The 22,791-nt window shown below is 37.7% G+C and overlaps 2 protein-coding genes across 3 annotated transcripts; one reads left to right on the forward strand and one right to left on the reverse strand.

Moving 5' to 3' along the window:
• Nucleotides 1-3,668: 3,668 nt before the first annotated feature.
• LOC111222856 (green-sensitive opsin-like) lies at nt 3,669-15,578 on the reverse strand. Of its 2 annotated transcripts, XM_022746738.1 has the most exons (6): nt 15,127-15,578; nt 5,273-5,441; nt 4,987-5,155; nt 4,657-4,822; nt 4,269-4,508; nt 3,669-4,163 (listed from the first exon to the last, which is right to left on the reverse strand). In XM_022746738.1, exons 1-6 carry the CDS (start codon nt 15,139-15,141, stop codon nt 4,065-4,067), a joined length of 858 nt encoding a protein of 285 aa, XP_022602459.1. In that variant the 5' UTR covers nt 15,142-15,578; the 3' UTR covers nt 3,669-4,064. The 2 variants fall into 2 exon arrangements, with proteins under 2 accessions (XP_022602459.1, XP_022602458.1); XM_022746737.1 differs by lacking the exon at nt 15,127-15,578 and having other exon boundaries at nt 5,273-5,691.
• A 243-nt stretch (nt 15,579-15,821) lies between these two features.
• LOC111222923 (green-sensitive opsin-like) lies at nt 15,822-18,023 on the forward strand. The gene is made up of 5 exons (XM_022746838.1): nt 15,822-16,284; nt 16,373-16,541; nt 16,747-16,912; nt 17,041-17,280; nt 17,394-18,023. The coding sequence occupies exons 1-5, from the start codon at nt 15,900-15,902 to the stop codon at nt 17,490-17,492; spliced, it is 1,059 nt and encodes a 352-aa protein (XP_022602559.1). The 5' UTR covers nt 15,822-15,899; the 3' UTR covers nt 17,493-18,023.
• Nucleotides 18,024-22,791: the final 4,768 nt, after the last annotated feature.

Consider the following 22,791-nt stretch of genomic DNA (forward strand, 5'->3'; position numbering starts at 1 on the left):
TGGATTGCTTGTCCTTGTCAAAAGAATACAACAGACGATCGACAATTTGCGCCTTTTTTGTCGCTGTTTTTTATCTACTAACGACATCTGATCAACCCAGTACAAAGTCATGTCAGTGCTCTGTTTTAGCAATTGTTAAGCAATGAAACAAGTTTTATTTACGATTTAAAGTTTAATCCACGGTTTCACGTATAAATCAATCCAATAATAACTGGTCTACCTAAACATCTCGTTATCGGTTGGCAAACGACGTCGGCAGTTGACAGATCTCGCGAGAGTATGGCGCTGACACAGAGGCAGGTCTCCAATCAAGTAAATTTTCTCCTGATCTGTTGATCTTAAAAATGTAATTTTGATGTCAGAATGTTTTGAAAACGTGTGTCTTGCGAAAACTGGGTCCAATATATATTTCGGTGACTATGGAGCGAAACAATCTGTGATAATCTGTGATCTCGTTCACTTCGCCCATTGGAATGAATACAACCAGACCTGCTGCTGGTCTCCTAGAGGCGGGGGAGGTGGAGACAGATACAGGAAATAAACAGAAGCGTCTCGGTTTCTCTACTGTCTCTGCTACACCCCACTGTTTGTTATTGTTGAGCTAAACTTTTGTTTAATAAACTACTTTTCTTAAACCGTTCATATGGTGTGTCTCACACATATGTCATGGTCCAAAAGGGTAATAATTACATTAACATGTCCTTCATTTTCATAAATCTGATAGAATCATACAGTATGAGTACGATGCCAATGAGCAACAAGAGAGGGGCACAAAAACACAAATAATCATGAATGTATGCATGTGTATGTATGTGTGTATGTATGTATGTGTATGTGTGTGTGTATATATATATATATATATATATAAATAATAAACTAAATTAAAATATATATCTAAACATATGTATATATATGCACACACATATATAGGCTGTATATATATATATATAAAATTTTGTCTGCACTGTAAGAAGACAGACTGTTCGACTCTACTCTAGAGCACAGGGCTGGACAGTTGCCTGGCAACACAATTCTAATCACTGTCCACCTGTTGTACCAGTGATCCTTCCAGTCTGTCTGTATGCTCTCTTTCTAACTGTCGAGAGTGTTTAGACTGTTTCTGTAATCTCATGTTGCAAGCTCAAACTTGAAAAATGTGGTATACATGGTTGTTATGGCTATAGAAATCATATGGAGATCAGAATTTTAGGTCACAGGTTCCCCAGCTCATCAGGAGCAACGGGATGCACCTGGGATCTCCCTCAGCTGGTGGCAATCAGCTGACCCTGAGAGGTTTTATAAGGAGGTTTGGTTTCTTTGTTCATTTTGGTTTTTTGCTGTCAGAGGGACAACACCTTCAGTTGGTTCTCTGAGTTTTGTGTTGTTGGTTTTGCCTATTTTAAGACTTTCTCATTTGGCCATTTTATTTACCCCCCCTCACTGTGACTTCCACTTACTTGGTTTAGGTCCAATCTTCTGTTACTGTTACTGTAACTGAAATTGGGTTAAAACAACTAGATGTGAAGCTCAAGCTAGAACAAATAAAGTTTGAGCAAATGAGAATGCAGTTGACATTTCAGGAAAGGCAAAGTGAAAAGGAACAGACCATTCGTTTGAAAAAGCTTGAACTTGAAAAGCTCCATATCAAGTCAAATTAACAGTTTATGTCAAAAGACTTTGATCTAGTGTGGAACAGCAGAGCTGTGCCACCATTTAATGGAAAGGAAGTATATGAGTATTTCACACTTTTTGAGCGGGGTGCTGACACACATGACTTCAAACTGTTAGTGGAAACAGCTCAGTGTTTATGCATCTTTGTCTGTTGCTCAAAGTTCTGACTGTAAAACTGCAAAAGAGGCTATCCTTCATTTTTACGTATTGGTACCAGAAGCATATAGGCAGCAATTTTGTAAATTGCAAAAGGAGACTCAAACTCTGACTGCTGTCAGAGGGGCAACACCCTCAGTTGGTTCTGAGTTTTGTATTGTTGGTTTTGCCTATTCTAAAAATTTCTCATTTGGCCATTTTTATTTACCCCCCCCCCCCTCCCCTCTGTGACTTACACTTTATTTTTGTTTAGGTCCAATTCTCCTGTTACTCTGTCCTTTTGATGGATTTAGTGGCTGATGGTTGGGAAATAAAGTCCAGTCGTTACCTTTTAGAACCCAGGGCCCACAGTGGCCCCTGTGTACCAGGGTTTGTTTTTTTGTTTTTTTTTGGGGGGGGGGGGGTGGACATAACAATGGTGTGTTATGCTAGATCAGAAAATGGGTGGCAGTGGTTGAAAGTAAGTACATTTCCTCGAGTATATGCTCATGTCTCTTAACACGCTACTTTATACCCCCACTCCTCTAATATATATTAATATGTTGAAATAGTGAACTTTTTTTGGTCCAATTCATTTGACAGCTATAGTTACTTTGCTACTGTTAGCCACCCTTTTCATATTAATATATGACAATCCTACAATGATGGATTATCGATTTAAAGTGCTCAAGTAGTCAGTAGGTAAATGAACCTTAACATGTCAATGCATCATATAGAAATTATAATCTGATAATTGAATATGTACTGTATATTCTAGCAGGACTACTTGTATCCAAGTTATTTTAAATGTTTTTTTTATGTCAACCCTTATTTACAACTCCTGTTTGCTTCCCTTGTACATTTAGTTTTTGGCATGGTATATGTGCTCAAACATTTTTTTCCTTCTTTCCCTGTAAGCCCTATAAGTATTGCAGGCTGTAATTAAAAATTATTACTACAATATTAGGTGAGTTCTTACTACTAATGGGTCAGACCACACCAACGTTTGATCTCGATCTTGGATCTGAACTTCAAATTTGTAAAGTTTTGTGAATGTATTTTGCACAGTTGTGAGAAGCTGTCCAGAGACATAGGAACACCTGCCAAAGGACACAAAACCACTGTAGTGGTTATGGCTTCAGTAGGACATCCAGAGTAGGAGACTCACCCAGGTGAGAACAATACCAGCCAAGCAGGTAAACAATTCTCACCACTATCATGCAAACTCATTTGATCAGTCACTCTTAGTGTTTCGAGTGACAGTTGACGTAAACCCAGTAAGACATGTAAGACCTGTAACACTCTAGTGTCTTTATCCCTTCTCTTTTCCTTGTTAACTGGATTAGCCTGATGTAGCTTTACCACACTCCTTTTTGTCCCAACACTGTCATGATCAGGTAAACCCAATGACATGATCCTATGCTGCCTCCTGTAGGCGCTAGCGCATCCTACAGACAAGATTCAGGAGCATGTGTTTGGACAGGCTGAGACGGTAATGAGGAACATTTGGTCAACCAGTTAACCTGAGAAGAACTTGAGAAACACAGGCTTCTCTGAGTGTCAATAAATCTCTTCAGAGCTCCTGAAGAATAAGATTGTTCAATGTACGTAAAGCTCCTATTTCACATTAATCAAAAACCTTTTGAGGTTGCAACTCTATAGTAGTGGCCAGTCTTTATGGCCTGATGTTTGAAATCAACTCAATATGTCAATCCATTTTCATGCATGCATTTATTTATCTATGCTATTTTTTATATATATATATATACAATGTTTACAATTTATGATGACCATCTCAACAAGTGACAAAAATAATTTTACATTGTATATAGTTGCTCATTTTGAAAATAAAGTACAAAATGTGTTCCCACTGATGTAAAAAAAAATAAATAAATAAAACAAATGTTGTGGCTTTGAAACATATGTTTTTTTAAGGGTGTTATGTAGATTCAGTGGTGCCAAAAAGCTCAAACATCTCAGGGATATCTGTGCCTCAGGGAGTCAAAATGAGCATCCATATACATGTGTTCACAGATCTTACCATTATTTGCAGTGATTTTGAATTCACATTGATTTCCAACACCCTTCAAACAAAAGGTGAAAAAAATGCAGTTCATGAGTTTTATTCCTCGAGCCATTCATCACTGGTCATGTAGTTCAGACGTCCCTGAACTTCACTCAGTCCACATTGAGGATTATTCCAGATTAAAGAGACAGTAAAAAGGAAAATGTCCAGGTAAATGAAAATGTCTCTATGTTTAAGAGACAGAGGACACTTCTGTCTTGCTGGTAGAAACTGAGCTCTCATCCTCCACCATGCCGCCCATTCCAATAGCGCTCAGCATGCAGTTACGGAACTGAAAAAGAGCAAAAAAGATGTTAAAATAACAAGTTTCTAACATTCATCATGGTGGGTTTAGACACTGAAAACTTAAGGTAAGACCATTTTCATAGCAACCAACCTGTTTGTTCATCAGCACATAGATAAGTGCGTTGTACAGTGCTGAGCTCTTTGCAAAGAAGGCAGGGATGGATGCAGTCAGGGCAGTGAAGGCAGCTCCCTTGTTCAGGAAGATCCAGGCGGCAAAACTGGCATATGGCACCCAAGCTACCAGGAAGCCAAAGACCATCAGGATGCACATACGAGTCACTTCCCTCTCAGCCTTTTGGGTGGACTCTGACTCCTGCTGCTGGGCTGCAGCCTGAAGAGTTTGAGACCACAAAACGTCATCAGAATTCACAGAAGAGACCATTTTGCCAGATTTAAAATGAAAAGCACCTATTCTTCAACTGTGTTTCTTCAGGATTGAGCTATAAGTTAAACATCTGATGAATTTAAATTTTACTCACAGCTTTGACTGTCATGACAAGGCTTCCATAAGTGAAGAAGATGATAACAACAGGAAAGATGAAATGGATTACAAACAGGTACATGACATATGATTCGTTGTTGAAGCCTGGGGCCAGGGTGTAGTAGTCAGGTCCACAGGAGCACTGCATGCCCTCAGGGAGGTACCTGTGTGAGATTGAAGAAGAGCCATTATTATAAATAATCAAGACTGTTCACTTCTACTGTTGTTTTCTTAAGGTGGATGGTTTGTTTGAGTGGTTTTCTGTGTTTTCAAATCTTCACTGTGATGTTTTATGTAAGTAAAATTACAGATAGAAATGTGAATTAACCTGGACCAGCCAAACAGTGGGGGACCAGCGCATGCAAAAGCCATGACCCAGGTGAAAAGGACTCCAGCTCCTGCGTGAGTTCCAGTGAACTTGAAGCTTCCCATGGGTTTGCAGACGACAATGTATCTCTCAACGGCCAGGACAACCAGAGACCACAGAGAAACTTGACCTGTATAGAGAAAAAAAGGGCATATTTCAGGTTAACATGCAACACCTTCATGCAACTACAGTACTGAGGAGAAATTGAAGAATTGGGTTGTATGGAAGAAAGTAGTTGACATTTTACCTCCCAGTGTGGCCATGAATCCCTCAGCAGCGCAAGCAGTGGCTCCGAGAACGAAGTAGCCATTAACAGCAGAGGTGATGGTGATGGTGAATCCGAAGGCGCACATGATCAGTCCGGCCACAGCCAGGTTGACCAGGATGTAGTTGAGAGGCTGCTGGAGTTTCTTGTTCTGAAATGTTACCAGCAATGTCAGACCGTTGATGGGAGTTCCAGTGCAGATCAGGAAAAACATGTAGAAAGCCAGCAGTTTGTACATCATGGGGTCCACAAGGTAATACTGTGGGTATTCAAAAGGACTTCTAACAATCCCAGTCTTGTTGGACATGGGGATGTAGAAGTTCTTGCCCTCTGTGCCATTGGGCTCAATTCCTCCTTCCCAAGCCATTTCTGTTGTCTGTTGTTCTGTTGAGTTTCTTCACCTAAAGAACTCAAGTGCGGATTGTCATGATAGTCAGAGTTGCTGGGTATGATTTTTATACCTCACCACCAACCCTTTTGTCAAATTTCCAAAATGAGATTACAGGATGAGGTAGCGCAGGAGGTAGAAGATGCCCCTAATTAATCCTAACACCCTGGGTGTTAGGATTAATAGAGACGCCAGAGCCCAAAGTAATTTGCTCCACTTTTCCAGGTCCAGGGGAATTTTCTTAATCCCAATTAATGAATATGAACTAAATTCAGTCAACATCTTTTGGCACATTATTCCAAACAAGCAAATTTAAATTGAAATTATGAGGAAAATATTGAGTCTATAGAAATATATTATCAGTACATAATAACCCTCTTTTTTGAGAACATTCATGTATGAACTGATCAGTTTGTTTTGAATATGGACCAATGAGAAAAAAAGTAATAGATACAGTAGATAATGCTATGCTTCAAATAGAAGCAAGGGCACATACGTTCTCATGTGACCTATGCATGTGATGAGCTGAGGAGAAAAACCTCACTCACTATTTTTGTAAACAATTTTCTTTCTACCTCGATTTCAGTAATATAAGGATCTGGGTAGGAGAGCTCGTTTCTTTTCTTCCTTTTTTTTCATTGATTGTTTAAATGCACTGAGTTGAGTGTTTTTAGGGTTTATATTAGGCCACACCAACAATCTAACATTTCCACTATCATCATCCCTCACCAGTGAGTGAGATGTGGGTGTCATTATCCTGATCAGATTAATCTCAGTGCTTCACCTACAGTGGCCTGGCTGTGATGTAGCAAAAGCTTATTGTCACAGGATGGAAAGAAAATGTCTGCTAAAGACTTATCTAATTTGTTATCTTCCTTCCGTGGCAAAGAACATCCAGTATCAAATAATGCCTTCTGTTTACTTTAAGACTGCCCATTCTTAAAAATGAATGGAAATCAAAGGAAGTCAAAGGAAGGGCTGAAGACAGATAATGACTGAATCAACTGTCACATGATTTTGTCACTTTAATGGTTGGGGACTGCAGATGCAGTAAAGTTTCAAATCCATCCTTAACAATCAAACAGTCAGTGTTTACTATCACTATAGTGTATGTGCCAAATAAACAATTTTAAATCCACTGTAAGTAAAAGCCACAAATGATGCCCTGTGAACATCCACTATAATGTAGGCTTTTGCTTGTTTAATAAAGGGGTTTGCTTGTTACGCAATGTAGTTATGTTTTTTTCTTTTTTTTTTTTTTTTCTTTTTTGTGCTCGTTAAATGTAGTTTTCTTTGTTAAACGTAGGGGTCTGTTTGTTTAATGTTGTTTTGTTAATGCATTTTTTTCCTTAAATATAGGGGTCTGTTTCTTAAATGTTGTTTTGTTAATGCATTGTTTTCTTAAATGTAGGTGTCAGCTTGTCTGATTTTGTTTTAATATTTTCAGCTCATTAGTGCAGTTTTTTTGCCTGTTTCCTGTATGTTAATTGTCCCACATAACATGTATGTGTGAGTTACATATATGTAGAGTAAGTAATCAATTCACTTCTTATAAATATTTTCTATCCATTTAGTTTCTTCATCTGTATCTTGTCTTTTCAATGGTACATGTATACATATGTGTTCAAAATTAATTGAACTGAAATGTTTACTAAGTAAACTGATGGTTTTTGATAACCTGACCTCAATAGAAACAACAGAACTGCAGATAATGCCCACATGCCCCATGTCACATTCAAGGTGTCCCAAGTGGCACTCTTGTTATCTGTCTTATCACCTAACAAATTGAGCAGAAGAATTAGAGCACCATCCGGTGTTAAGATCATTAACAAATTATTTCTACTTACCTCACCCAACCTGAAATCTAATTTTGCTAATTTGAGTCTGTCTCCATTTATAAGACAGTCTAAGACTTTGTAATTAATGAGGGATTCCGCTGGTAGACAAACAAGCTCATAGTGTCCATCCAGTTATTGAAGATGTTGAGAGCATTGAGGAACATCTACATTCTCATGTCCAGCAGGACTGTGAGAGTGAAGTCTGTTTGAATACCCAGTTTTATTTGATAGAACCGGGTAGATTCTTACATGTTTGTCCTGATCTGACCTGGATCTCCATCAGTGTTCTGCCACTGTTCCAGGACTAAGAAGCTCAAGCAATAGCTCAAATCTTTTCTGGTGATCTCAGCTGTGGTTGGACTGATGAAGAACCACCCTGGATTCACTACCACCATCACACCCACTAAACCGTCTGTGTTATCGAGGGATTCATGGCCATACTTGGCGGTAAAGTGCAAATGAAGGTATCAGAAATATACTCTGTACACTTCACTTCTGTACACTGTATAAGTTTCTCATTGCTTTGAAATAATCTGTGTTTCTACCAAAAGGCCCTTGATATAAAATAAATGTGTTTGATTACTTATGAGATATTGCTTGACTCTGATCATGACATTATACTCTTGATTTTTGTCAAATGGTCACTATGAATGCAGTGCAGAGGTTGAGCAGATGTTGTATTCAAAGTAAACAATGACTTAAAATATGGGTGCATAAATATCTTAGGATAGGATGGATTTATCACTTTAGTCACTTCAAGTTGACATAAAATATTATAACTATTCAGCAAAAAAAATGTAAAGCTGTTGCTATGTAAAGATGCTGCTGTTAAAAGCATAAAGTACATGAAATGTACAAGTACTACTTCTGCTGAAACTACTACTGCTACAACCAGTAGTTATATTTAACTAAGCCTTTTTTTCTAAACACTGTCACAAAGTGTTTTATCAAACAATAGACCCAAATGACATGGAAAACTCGTAATTGTAACTGTAATAAAACCAAGTTAGTTATAATACTAATACAATTGTTTTTCAAAAGTGAACAAGTCTAAGGGGCCCTGACAACAAAGATGCTTATCACCTTTGTGTTTGGATTTGGAAACAATGCGAACACCTAAAGATCTTGGGGAAATCTGTAATAGTTTGAGTTTTCTAAACTCTCATTTATCTCAGATATGTGATAATATCTCTTTTGCACTCTATCCAAGATGAAGATCGATCATTGTTGTCTGCAAATCATGACAAGCCTCAAGTTCACTGCAGATCATGCAAGAACTGACACTTTCTTCCTCTTGATCAGGACTTGTGCTTATAATATTGGAGTTTGTTGAAAGTTTATTTAGAGGATTATTTATTTATGTGCCCATATATGGGAAGCCTAAGAAGAGCTGAATGGAGTTGAACTTGGTTGTAGATACCTTTTTTTAATTTAAGTTTCACCTCTCATCCAAGAGGCTTCTTCAGTTTTGTGAAGAATTGAGGTGAAATGTCCTGTATTATCCAGTTGCCCTCGATTCTACTCTTCTTGGATAAGCACAACCAAAGAGTCATCACAGACATTTGGGAAGCCTGTTTCACATGTCCTTACAGAGGATATCTACCTGGATCAGCTTCAGTAACCAAGCTTGGAATTAAATGTTGTATGTCTTTGCAATTATATAAAATGCAGGAAAGCAAAACAAAACACAGGTGTGACAATGCAGTGTGGACCAAACAGCCATTAGAGGCACACGACTGAAGACATGTTTGAAGAAAAAAATAAAAAATAAAAAAATTATGACCATAACGGCTACCTAACACTACGTTTATCAGCCTAGGGCATTCAAAATAGCTATTTATGACGATGGCAGTCATGAAAGGCCAACTACTGTATTTCAGTTAGGCACCAGGGGAAGTCAGAGATTACGTACGGTAGGTTATTGGCTGGAACTTGCCATAGAGAGAGAAAGAGAGTACCCCAGACAGCCTCAGGATCAGCACCATGGAGAGCACTGCAGTCCTGACTGAGAGAAGAGACCATCACAGAGAGTTATAGAGTTATAACTACTGCCACAGTCAGGCACGGTGATATCTGCTCCACATAAAGTGGGACATTCTCCAGTCTTAAAAATGACAAGGTGAGTCCCGTTGAAATTCGGAGACACATGCAGAAATGTGTCATTATCCTGATCAGATTAATCTCAGTGCTTCACCTACAGTGGCCTGGCTGTGATGTAGCAAAAGCTTATTGTCACAGGATGGAAAGAAAATGTCTGCTAAAGACTTATCTAATTTGTTATCTTCCTTCCGTGGCAAAGAACATCCAGTATCAAATAATGCCTTCTGTTTACTTTAAGACTGCCCATTCTTAAAAATGAATGAAAATCAAAGGAAGGGCTGAAGACAGATAATGACTGAATCAACTGTCACATGATTTTGCCACATTAATGGTTGGGGACTGCAGATGCAGTAAAGTTTCAAATCCATCCTTAACAATCAAACAGTCGGTGTTTACTATCACTATAGTGTATGTGCCAAATAAACAATTTTAAATCCACTGTAAGTAAAAGCCACAAATGATGCCCTGTGAACATCCACTATAATGTAGGCTTTTGCTTGTTTAATAAAGGGGTTTGCTTGTTACGCAATGTAGTTATGTTTTTTTCTTTTTTTTTTTTTTTCTTTTTTGTGCTCGTTAAATGTAGTTTTCTTTGTTAAACGTAGGGGTCTGTTTGTTTAATGTTGTTTTGTTAATGCATTTTTTTCCTTAAATATAGGGGTCTGTTTCTTAAATGTTGTTTTGTTAATGCATTGTTTTCTTAAATGTAGGTGTCAGCTTGTCTGATTTTGTTTTAATATTTTCAGCTCATTAGTGCAGTTTTTTTGCCTGTTTCCTGTATGTTAATTGTCCCACATAACATGTATGTGTGAGTTACATATATGTAGAGTAAGTAATCAATTCTCTTCTTATAAATATTTTCTATCCATTTAGTTTCTTCATCTGTATCTTGTCTTTTCAATGGTACATGTATACATATGTGTTCAAAATTAATTGAACTGAAATGTTTACTAAGTAAATTGATGGTTTTTGATAACCTGACCTCAATAGAAACAACAGAACTGCAGATAATGCCCACATGCCCCATGTCACATTCAAGGTGTCCCAAGTGGCACTCTTGTTATCTGTCTTATCACCTAACAAATTGAGCAGAAGAATTAGAGCACCATCCGGTGTTAAGATCATTAACAAATTATTTCTACTTACCTCACCCAACCTGAAATCTAATTTTGCTAATTTGAGTCTGTCTCCATTTATAAGACAGTCTAAGACTTTGTAATTAATGAGGGATTCCGCTGGTAGACAAACAAGCTCATAGTGTCCATCCAGTTATTGAAGATGTTGAGAGCATTGAGGAACATCTACATTCTCATGTCCAGCAGGACTGTGAGAGTGAAGTCTGTTTGAATACCCAGTTTTATTTGATAGAACCGGGTAGATTCTTACATGTTTGTCCTGATCTGACCTGGATCTCCATCAGTGTTCTGCCACTGTTCCAGGACTAAGAAGCTCAAGCAATAGCTCAAATCTTTTCTGGTGATCTCAGCTGTGGTTGGACTGATGAAGAACCACCCTGGATTCACTACCACCATCACACCCACTAAACCGTCTGTGTTATCGAGGGATTCATGGCCATACTTGGCGGTAAAGTGCAAATGAAGGTATCAGAAATATACTCTGTACACTTCACTTCTGTACACTGTATATGTTTCTCATTGCTTTGAAATAATCTGTGTTTCTACCAAAAGGCCCTTGATATAAAATAAATGTGTTTGATTACTTATGAGATATTGCTTGACTCTGATCATGACATTATACTCTTGATTTTTGTCAAATGGTCACTATGAATGCAGTGCAGAGGTTGAGCAGATGTTGTATTCAAAGTAAACAATGACTTAAAATATGGGTGCATAAATATCTTAGGATAGGATGGATTTATCACTTTAGTCACTTCAAGTTGACATAAAATATTATAACTATTCAGCAAAAAAAATGTAAAGCTGTTGCTATGTAAAGATGCTGCTGTTAAAAGCATAAAGTACATGAAATGTACAAGTACTACTTCTGCTGAAACTACTACTGCTACAACCAGTAGTTATATTTAACTAAGCCTTTTTTTCTAAACACTGTCACAAAGTGTTTTATCAAACAATAGACCCAAATGACATGGAAAACTCGTAATTGTAACTGTAATAAAACCAAGTTAGTTATAATACTAATACAATTGTTTTTCAAAAGTGAACAAGTCTAAGGGGCCCTGACAACAAAGATGCTTATCACCTTTGTGTTTGGATTTGGAAACAATGCGAACACCTAAAGATCTTGGGGAAATCTGTAATAGTTTGAGTTTTCTAAACTCTCATTTATCTCAGATATGTGATAATATCTCTTTTGCCCTCTATCCAAGATGAAGATCGATCATTGTTGTCTGCAAATCATGACAAGCCTCAAGTTCACTGCAGATCATGCAAGAACTGACACTTTCTTCCTCTTGATCAGGACTTGTGCTTATAATATTGGAGTTTGTTGAAAGTTTATTTAGAGGATTATTTATTTATGTGCCCATATATGGGAAGCCTAAGAAGAGCTGAATGGAGTTGAACTTGGTTGTAGATACCTTTTTTAATTTAAGTTTCACCTCTCATCCAAGAGGCTTCTTCAGTTTTGTGAAGAATGGAGGTGAAACGTAACACTACGTTTATCAGCCTAGGGCATTCAAAATAGCTATTTATGACAATGGCAGTCATGAAAGGCCAACTGCTGTATTTCAGTTAAGCACCAGGGGAAGTCAGAGATTACGTACGGTAGGTTATTGGCTGGAACTTGCCATAGAGAGAGAAAGAGAGTACCCCAGACAGCCTCAGGATCAGCACCATGGAGAGCACTGCAGTCCTGACTGAGAGAAGAGACCATCATAGAGAGTTATAGAGTTATAACTACTGCCACAGTCAGGCACGGTGATATCTGCTCCACACAAAGTGAGACATTCTCCAGTCTTAAAAAAGACAAGATGAGTCCCGTTGAAAGTCGGAGACACAAGCAGAAAAGGTTTTAGAGATGCTTTTTACAGTTAATAATAAAGCATTTCATCTGTTTATCATACAATGTAATAAACAAACTCAAATGCCTTTGTTATCAATATGATTTAAATATTTACCTTCATATACAATGTTGCATGCCCAGGAGTCCCATCTTCTTAACTTTCCTCAGTTATGGGTCTCTACAGCAGCAACTCATACCCTCTTTGAGCTTGGCTCATTATAATTCTGTTACCTATGTGCTGATGAACAAACAGGTTGCTTCTCAAACAAAGTTTAGTATTGGAACCTGCCAACACTGCTGAACTGACTGAAAGCGATTTTTTCAAATACACAAAGTAAGACTAATCAACTGCTACTTACTTGCTGCTAATATTTAATGATGCTGTCATTGTTTGAATTAAACATATTTGCTGTGTATGGCCATTAGGAGTAAAATAATCCTTAATCCGTATACCATGGTTCCTCGTTGTTTTAAAATAAACTGAACTCTCTCTTTGCTTTTGGGAAATATTCTCCATGTTTTTGTCACCTTGTTTGCATCAGTTGTGACATTAGTGAATTGGTGGAAGTAAGACAGTAAGACAGAAGTGTCAACTGTTTACCTACAATAAAAGCCTTTACTCAGCTCTGGACGTTCTTCTTTCCATCTCATTCTGTATTATTGTGTATATGGACTGATTTTTATCTTTTCCTTTAAGAAAAATGTATGTGTAAAACATATCCGATCAGCAGATCGTCTTTGCAAGGATTGTCAGACCCAAGCCATGATCTTGGACTTAACCCTATCATGAAGTATTTGTTAAGCAAGGGGGATTAACCGGGCGTTTCTGACCCAATGGCTTTTGAAGAGGGATTTCATCTGGAAAATTCAATCACTAATATTACAGTTCTCTTTACTTCAAAACTACTGCACATTGTTTTAAATCCAATATAATAGCATGATTATCTGCAGTTTACTCTTGCCTTGAAAACATTAAACAGTGATTGACCCCAGGCAGCCGACACATGATCAGACAAATGATCTAAAATCCGGAAAATACTTTGAGGACAGCATTAATCTAACCCAGTGTTGGAAAGCAACCTACTCCAAAATACATTTTACATGCCTGGACTCTACTTGAGTATTTCTGTTTTTAGCTGTTTTATACTTTTGACTCCACTGGTCAAATATAATGCACTGTTTTATCCAACAGTTTTACAATAGTTAGTTAAAATGATGTTCACTCATGCATCAGCAATGCAATAATACTATACATTTAACTACCGGTGGTTAAGAAGTACTTTGATCTGTCACTCAGTAAAAGTGCTAAATACTACAGCGTATAAACACTGTTACAATTCATAATTTTACTTAAGCAGAATACAAAAGTTTTAGCATCAACATAAGTACCATAAGTAAAATTACGTATTGTGCAGCATGACACATTTCAAAATAATGTATATTGTATCATAATTATTGATGCATTAATGTTTAGGTGAAACAAATTTTAATTATTCTATATACTGTTGGGTAGCTTGTGAATTTCCTGTGGCTCAATAGAGTCTTATCTTATTGTAACCTATCATATTAAATACTAATTTATTTGGTGGTTACATTTTGTATTTCTGTATCTGCAAATAAACTAGTAACTAAAGTTTGCCTATCAAATGACTATAGTGGAGTAAAAAAAAAAAAAAAAAAAAATACAATATTAGTCTCTAAACTAATACCTCAAAACTATACTTGAATACAATATGTAAATTTCATTCTTGAAACATCTGCCTAAGGACTGCGAGATTACTCTATTTCCTGTGTTTGACCAGGTTTTGACTCTCGAGGAACACATGGCGAGCATTGCAGACTTATCTTATAAGATGTAAGAACTAGATCTACAACCAAGTCCAGTTGCCCTCGACTACTCTACGACTACGACCCTACCCTTCTTGGATTCCTGGATCGTCGCAGATACAGTATTTCAATATTAAAGTGCTGTGTTGGAAATCCAATACCCTTGGATATAAATATATAATAATAAAGTTTTATTAAACAAAGCTGAGCCACAGTATTTTAACACAGTTTCGAAACGACTCTCAGTCCTTTGTAAATAGATATGGATTAAACCTGAATGGCTAATGAAACTACAGTATGACTCAGTAGATCGCTTACCTCCGCCAAGGCCAAATAATCCTACACATGATTATTATCTGGATCTGCACCAAAATGAACAAAGTTATAGATCTCAACACAATTAATATGCTCAGGTTTTCCACATCAAGATCTATACATTATTTCCTTAGAAATTGACGAAAAACTTAAAGGGAAGTGAAAGAAAAAAAAAATGAATCCGCCCCTTAAAACAGAACAAAAAATTGAATGGGTTCTTCCCAGGCCCATGTTCCCATCCCTCCAACGGGTTTGGTGAAAATCAATAAAATAAACAAACAAACCCACAAATGAAAGCCAAACCTTGGCGGAGGTAATGCGAGTGAGACTCAAGGCAAACGGAGAGACAGGCAAGTTTTCTCCAGCTACCACCTTGCTTGACTTACCCAATTTCTGAGCATTTGTCACGGTCTCCCAGCAAACTCTTCTGCTCTTCAGTGTCAGTCTGAACATGCATTTTGACAACAAAGCATCAAGGTGATTACTGAAGAATAGGGATGGTCGCCAAGCAGAAGACAGTGTGTGGTCAGTGGTAGGCGCAGAGAGAAGCTGCTTGGTAGGGTGTGACTATCAGCTGAGCAAAGCCTACGATCAGCATGCATCCGTGCAATTTGTTAATCATCATTACGTACTACTAAAAAATAATAATAATTAAAAAAAAAAAATATTGTAAATAATTAGTGCCTTAGTAATAAACGCTAAATTAAAAATTGTAATTAGTACATGTTCAATACTGCTAATTTAATCCCGGATTGCTTTAGCCAGAGAAATAATTTTAAAGTTCCTGCCACAAACAGAGAATAAGTCCTACATATATTGGAACGTGGTGTATCTTGTAATGCAGCATTTTCTAGTTGATCTACCATTACTGTTCCAAATGTAGGTTTAAAACTGTGAGGATAGATTAGATAAACATGTGACCCCTAAGTCTCTCTCCCTCAATGCTAAAGTCAATTAACAATCAGAGATGAGCTCTTCACTTCCTAGAAATCCTCTCGTAATCTAATTTTGTCAATTTGTGGATAACGCTGGGAAGGTATAAAACAACACCCAGGAATGCATAAGCTGTCTGTGTGTGGTTGGTTTATACCACTGGTGACTACTTGTTGGGCTTGCATACTACTGGCACTCTCCATCAACTGAAGCTCGGCTACTGAAGATGGCTTGGGAAGGAGGAATTGAGCCCAATGGCACAGAGGGCAAGAACTTCTACATCCCCATGTCCAACAGGACTGGGATTGTTAGAAGTCCTTTTGAATACCAACAGTATTATTTGGCAGATCCTATCATGTTCAAGCTTCTAGCTTTCTACATGTTTTTCCTGATCTGCACTGGAACTCCCATCAACGGTCTGACGTTGCTGGTCACAGCTCAGAACAAGAAACTCAGGCAACCTCTCAACTACATCCTGGTCAACCTGGCTGTGGCCGGACTGATCATGTGCGCCTTCGGATTCACCATCACCATCACCTCTGCTGTTAATGGCTACTTCATTCTCGGAGCCACTGCTTGCGCTGTTGAGGGATTCATGGCCACACTGGGAGGTGAGAAAGAATTATAGAGGAAGTTATGCTTCCTATTTCATTGCCAAGTGTATAAATGAATAACTTTTCATACCTTTTCTCTCTACAGGTGAAGTTGCTCTGTGGTCTCTGGTTGTCCTGGCCGTTGAGAGATACATTGTCGTCTGCAAACCCATGGGAAGCTTCAAGTTCACTGGAACTCATGCAGGAGCTGGAGTCCTTTTCACCTGGATCATGGCTTTTGCATGTGCTGCTCCACCACTGTTTGGCTGGTCCAGGTGATACTCACATCTTTTTAAAATCTTTGATTTTAGTGTGATAGGACTTTGCATTTTAAAACCAGTTACAAATTACTCAAACACATGATTCAGCCTCAAGAAACTGTCAGTTTGTTAGTCACAAGGGTCTTACTGTGGATGCACAGAGAAAAAGTTTATTTCAATAGAATGTCTAAATGATTTTCTTTTTTTCAATCTCACACAGGTACCTCCCTGAGGGCATGCAGTGCTCCTGTGGACCTGACTACTACACCCTGGCCCCAGGCTTCAACAATGAATCATACGTTATGTACATGTTTGTCGTCCACTTCTTCGTTCCTGTCGCTGTCATCTTCTTTACTTATGGAAGCCTTGTCATGACAGTCAAAGCTGTGAGTAAAATGTATATTCTTCTGCCATTATTTAGAATTGCTCTTTGCCTTGTGTATTTATGAGTAACATGTATATAGAAGAATTTATTTGATGAACTTACCATTTTATATTTGACCAAACTCTTCAGGCTGCAGCCCAGCAGCAGGAGTCAGAGTCCACCCAAAAGGCTGAGAGGGAAGTGACTCGTATGTGCATCCTGATGGTCTTTGGCTTCCTGGTAGCTTGGGTGCCATATGCCACTTTTGCTGGCTGGATCTTCCTGAACAAGGGATCTGCCTTCTCCGCCCTGACTGCAGCCATCCCTGCCTTCTTTGCAAAGAGCTCAGCACTGTACAACCCAGTTATCTATGTGCTGATGAACAAACAGGTTGGTTTTGTATATTTTCTAGTCTCGAAGCATTTCCTTTATCTTCTTTATTTAATCCTGAACTGTGCATATACTTAGTTTCTGAATTTGCTGCTGTTTCCTTTCCCTTTCAGTTCCGTAACTGCATGCTGAGCACTATTGGAATGGGTGGCATGGTGGAGGATGAGACCTCAGTTTCCACAAGCAAGACAGAAGTGTCCTCTGTGTCTTAATCATGATGACATCCTCAAATCTGTGGACATTGTCCTTACTGATTGCTTCCAGATTTTAAAAGATCCCATTCAAAAAACAAACAAAATCATGAACTTTTGCCAAATGGATTTCTGGATATGATGAACGGAGTCTGGACCAAAAACACAGAGGAATTCTATCACATCTGTTAATATGTATAAAAGGGGAGGGTAAGAAGACGCATTTTCTGTGGAGGTTATCTTGTACAGCATTTGTATGTGTGTGTATGTGTGTGTGTGCAAGAGCCTGTTAGTGTGTGAGTGAACTCTGACTCACTGTACAGCTTGTGATGACACTCCAGACACCTCAACTCTCATGTCAAACTGTAAACCTGCTGAAATGTGACAACACTCTGTGCTATGATGAATGTGTAATCACACATGGGGTATTTTCATGTAATTATGTGGGGGAGCATTTGTTTCACTGGTCTACCAGTGGCATTATTTTTATGTATTTTATGAAAAAGAAGAAAAAGAACTATATATGGAGTAGATAATAAATGCATGCATGAAAAGAAATCTGCTGTTGTGTTCATTTAAGTCTGAACTTCACATGCTTGTTTGTTGTCACAAAGTGTTTAAACCAAAGTAGAAATTCATATATTTGAGTTAAAGAAATTATTATATTCAGCTTAGTTTTCCCCATAGGTGTACAACAACCTCTACCCTCAGGCCCTGGATTTGATTAAAATCCATAAACAGAAAGAGAAGTTGAAACACCCAAGGGTCAGCTATTCATGATATTCTCATTACCTCCCTCTTAGGCTTCAGAGAAACACCCTTTGTGTAAATACTCAAAGCTGTTTCTGTATGTGTCTATCACAGAGCCACCTCTGAGCAGACCTGCATATCACACTATAATCCCTCATTGTGTAATCCTGTGTGAATCCTCTAAAGCGGCAACAGGAGCAGAGGGCAGAGCTGCTGCTCCAGAGTCCTGGCAGATTTACAGCACTCGTTTCACACTAAATGTTAGATTTGGGACTTCCTGAAATATGAAAGTGAGAAAGTGACCCATGCAGGGTTAAATGTTATGAAAAGCTTGGTATTTGTATCACATTTCTTTGATAAGTGGCTGAAATTATTTTCATCTTGTGTAAAGAGGACAGCCTGTATTGAACCTCGCAGTCATTTAGAAAGGTTAACCTGGGACAGCACATTATCTGTGTGGTTGAAAATAATTTCACAGAAAGTTCATCTCTGGGTAAAGATCTTCTGACTTTACACCCACTGAAAATATATATTTACATGAACATGAAAATTAATCTAAATATATTCTACAGATCTTATGTCCATGATGAGTGAGCATCGTCACAGTCAATATGACTTACAGCACTATTTTAGAAATGCAAAAACGCTATGTCTTTTATTCACAAAAGCCTAAATGTTAAGTTGACCTCATCTGAAGTTGCCCACATTCCAGATAAAGTAATTGTCTAAATAATTAACTATTTTATATGGCATGGTAATGAGCACACCTCCACAGACTACATACTTCTGAGAATCGTGTGTATTATTAAAATGTGAAATCTGGTTCGAAAGTGCCTTTGTGTTTTGCAGTGAATTATGTTCTTTCTCATCTCACAGTTAAAGAGAACAAGTGAAGAAGGGAGGTTCATGTGACACTGATAACTATTTAGCAGATCAGCTGTGGGAATCCTGTAGAGCATAGACGACTCATGTGTGATATATTTAGTGTGATGTTATACAACCCCTTTGAGGCCAGAGACATTATTGACAACTCTGACATTATATCTGCAGGGCACCATGTCATACTATGTGGTTTCAGACCATTTGCAAATGTAACAAAATAGAAACTTACACATAATCCCTGCTCCAATACTATAAACTGTAAACTGCAAAAGTTTAAACTGTGGCATATGTGAAAAGTAAGAATCCTAATAAGCATATATAAGACATATAAGACATTTAAACCAGCAGGATCCTCTGCTGGAAAGCTTACAGCTAATAAGACAGGTGAATGACGCCCCCTGCTGGTGTTTACAAAGAAATCCAACATGTTCCACACTGTGCACCATATGTAGAGAAAAGTCACAGCATTTTCATGTTGTGCAGGGCATACAGACATAACCGGCGATATTTGTTACACACCACTATATAACATGTTACAGCTCAGAGGGGATTAATTACATATAAATACACCCTTCTTCCATACCCAATAGGCCATCTATCCCATGATGTAGCCCTTTATTTCCTGCTGATAACCTGACCCTAATTGTCATGCTGTGGGCACACACACTGTAATTTTCTTCAAAGAGCCTGCTCTGGACACCTGCATGTGCTTAGTGTCTCTGTCAGGGGGCCGGCAGAGACAAGAGTCGCCTCTCTTTGTTCTAATTGCTCGGATCAGATGGGAGGAGCCGCATACAGAGGTCTTAATAACAAACTTGGCATGCACTGGATATATTTCCAGGCTGTGAGGAAGCCTTGAGGAGGGCAACAGTTCTGCTGGCTGCAATCTGCAGTGGATAAGCTTTACTGATGAGATACTGTATTGATATTTGTATTTAGTGTTATTATCAACGTTGTTGTTGTTGTGGTGTTATGACACATTAACCAGTGCCAGTAACCACCAGCTAAAAATAAATGAATGAATAAATTATGGCTTTGTGGAAATTAGCCAATACTAGCTTATCATGCTGGTTAAAATCTATCCTTCAGGGAGAGAAAGAGACAATAAGGAGATTCCTCTTTCAGACAAACATGTATTAGGTGTCATATATGGTAGTGTGTTGCCATATTATTTTTGCTAATCAGATACTGGTGGTAGTTCTCCTTGTGAACTGAACATCATGTGTAAAAGTTGGTGGAGTGTCCCTTTAAATGAATGCCTAACAGATGGTTTATTGACAGTCATTACGACTAAACATCATGGACATGGTTTTTATTAAATGAAATATTTACATTGCCTGTGGTAAAGTTAGGAATTGGCTGATATTTAACAATTAGACATTACCTAAATGAGGTAATGATTTGTTTAAAGGGCCACAACTGTTCCTTCAACAGCTTTAATTCATGTATTATGAATTACTCAATTTAGTGTTAACATTACTGATATTTTTTATTAAACAACTTGAAGCCTGTATGTGCACAAATCTAACTCATTGTCATCAGCAGATTTCAAACTCTTCAAGTTGTATAGCATGGTAAGAGGTTTTAGGTATTAGTCTCATGATAATTCTCTTAGACAGGATGAAACTAACACCCCGAGGGATTATCCCTTTGGCCTTTGCAGTTGAGATAATCCTGATACACAGTGTGAAACATGCTTTAATGTCTGCGCTGGTATCTCCATTACAGTGAATAATCATTAGTGATTCCCTATACAGACTTCCTACATTTCTTTTTTAGTATTTCTACATTTCTTTTTTAGTATTTCCTCACTGTCAGTCTCCTCTGCTCTGTTTCTTCTCTCATGTAGAAGAAGAGATTCTCACAGCTCTCATCATATAAGAAAAACCATGGTAACAACTGCTCCACAGTGGATATGTTCACTTTGATATCAGTTACTGAAAACCGGAGTATCAGTGAAGAAGTTTCCCGAGCAAGACTTGAGGCACCCTTCAAGTAAAACAACAAACGAAATTTGATACCTTAAATGAACTTATCAGCTCCTCATCAGCTGGTAACAGTCACTGCGCTGAGTTTTAACCGCATTTTATGAATTTTATAGAAATGATATTCATTTGTGAAATTATAGTTTTAATGATCAGTGTAGTGCAGAGGACTGTGACAAGAGCGAGATGGAATATATGCAACAAAAGCACGTCAACATATTCCACATCCAAATTATGCATCTTAGTGTGTTTAGTATGGAACATAGAATTCTTCTGCTTTAACACAAGTATAATAAAATGTGACTATACACGTACCTACAAGAAAGCATACAAAATAAATACAAAAACAAATAACATATTTTAAGTTCCACTGAAACGGCACCAATTGTCCATTTGAAACCAATATTCATTTTAAAAAGAAAGGACACATTGGTTTTAATATCACGAAAAACCACCAATGATGACAAAGGGAATTAAAGATACAATCAAACATTAAATATTTATAGAGAGAAATCTGGCACATTCATCAGATATGTTTCAGCACTTGTACTGCACACATTTTCCCATCAAACATATAGAATGGAACAAAATATGTAATGCTTTTTCATAAAAAAACATTTCACAAGATAAGGAAAAGGGTAAAACTCTTCCATTTACAGGTAAAAAGTTTAACTTGTAAAATAAATTAAATGAAATTAGTTCAGTATTGACAGGCAGAAGCCCTAAATTCAAGCTAAAGCAACGAGATCAGTGGTCCTTTGTTCATTGAAATTCAAATTTCATGTTTTTCTCGGGTTAAAAATGGGAATATGTTGTCAAGAAACATTATCCAAGCAACCTGTAGGTAAACTCAAGTAGGTACAGTTATTTCTCAGGGTGTGTTGCATTTATTCTGTACGTACGGAAAGTAATGTCATTGGAAATTAATTTAACATTGTTCCAGTGTAAGTATTATATTTATTACACAGATGTTGTATATTGATAAATACTGATCTATAATGGTTTTCATCCTTGGAATAATTCATGTCCTTATTGATAAGGACATGAATTGAGGACATCATGTCTAATGGCAAAACCATGGTGGACTAGCACTAAACACACAAGGTGCAAACAAATCAAACATTACGTCAACTTATTTTTATTTCATTTTTTACCTCTTTGTTGTATTGTTTTGACCACACTGACCACACACTGTAACTCTCAAGTGAACACTGAGATGTTCAGAGCAAACGGTCCAAAGCAATATTTGCTTATTGCCAAAGACCAACTTCAAAAATGAAAAGAAAAAAGCAAATCAAATTCTCTCAGAATCTTATCAAGGACGTGCTAAATCTGAGCTCTTATATCAGGACGAGACTCGCCAGACAGACAGTGTGCAGATGGGAAGTAGGAATATGTTATCACCATAATATTTAGTCATAATACATATTTTGTAAAGGAAAAAGAAAAAAAAATCACTTGTGCATGTGTAAGTTCCAAAATGACAACTATGGGACAGTTGATGACTAAGCATATATGACATATGGGGGTTTCATCTCTGGGAACAGCTGGTCCGTTTTGGTGCCAGCTGAAGTCTAACACCTCAAATGCCAGAGAGTGGTCCGGCTTTCTGGTTGAGGCTAAACAATGCACCCACTAAAGGTAAAGTTTGATTAAGTTTGTTTGAAGTCGTTAAAACTAAATGATGTGATAAATAAGCAGTG

The sequence above is a fragment of the Seriola dumerili genome, unplaced genomic scaffold (genome assembly GCF_002260705.1).
Source record: "Seriola dumerili isolate Sdu_G_001 unplaced genomic scaffold, Sdu_1.0 BDQW01000109.1, whole genome shotgun sequence".
Classification (NCBI taxonomy): Eukaryota; Metazoa; Chordata; class Actinopteri; order Carangiformes; family Carangidae; genus Seriola; species Seriola dumerili.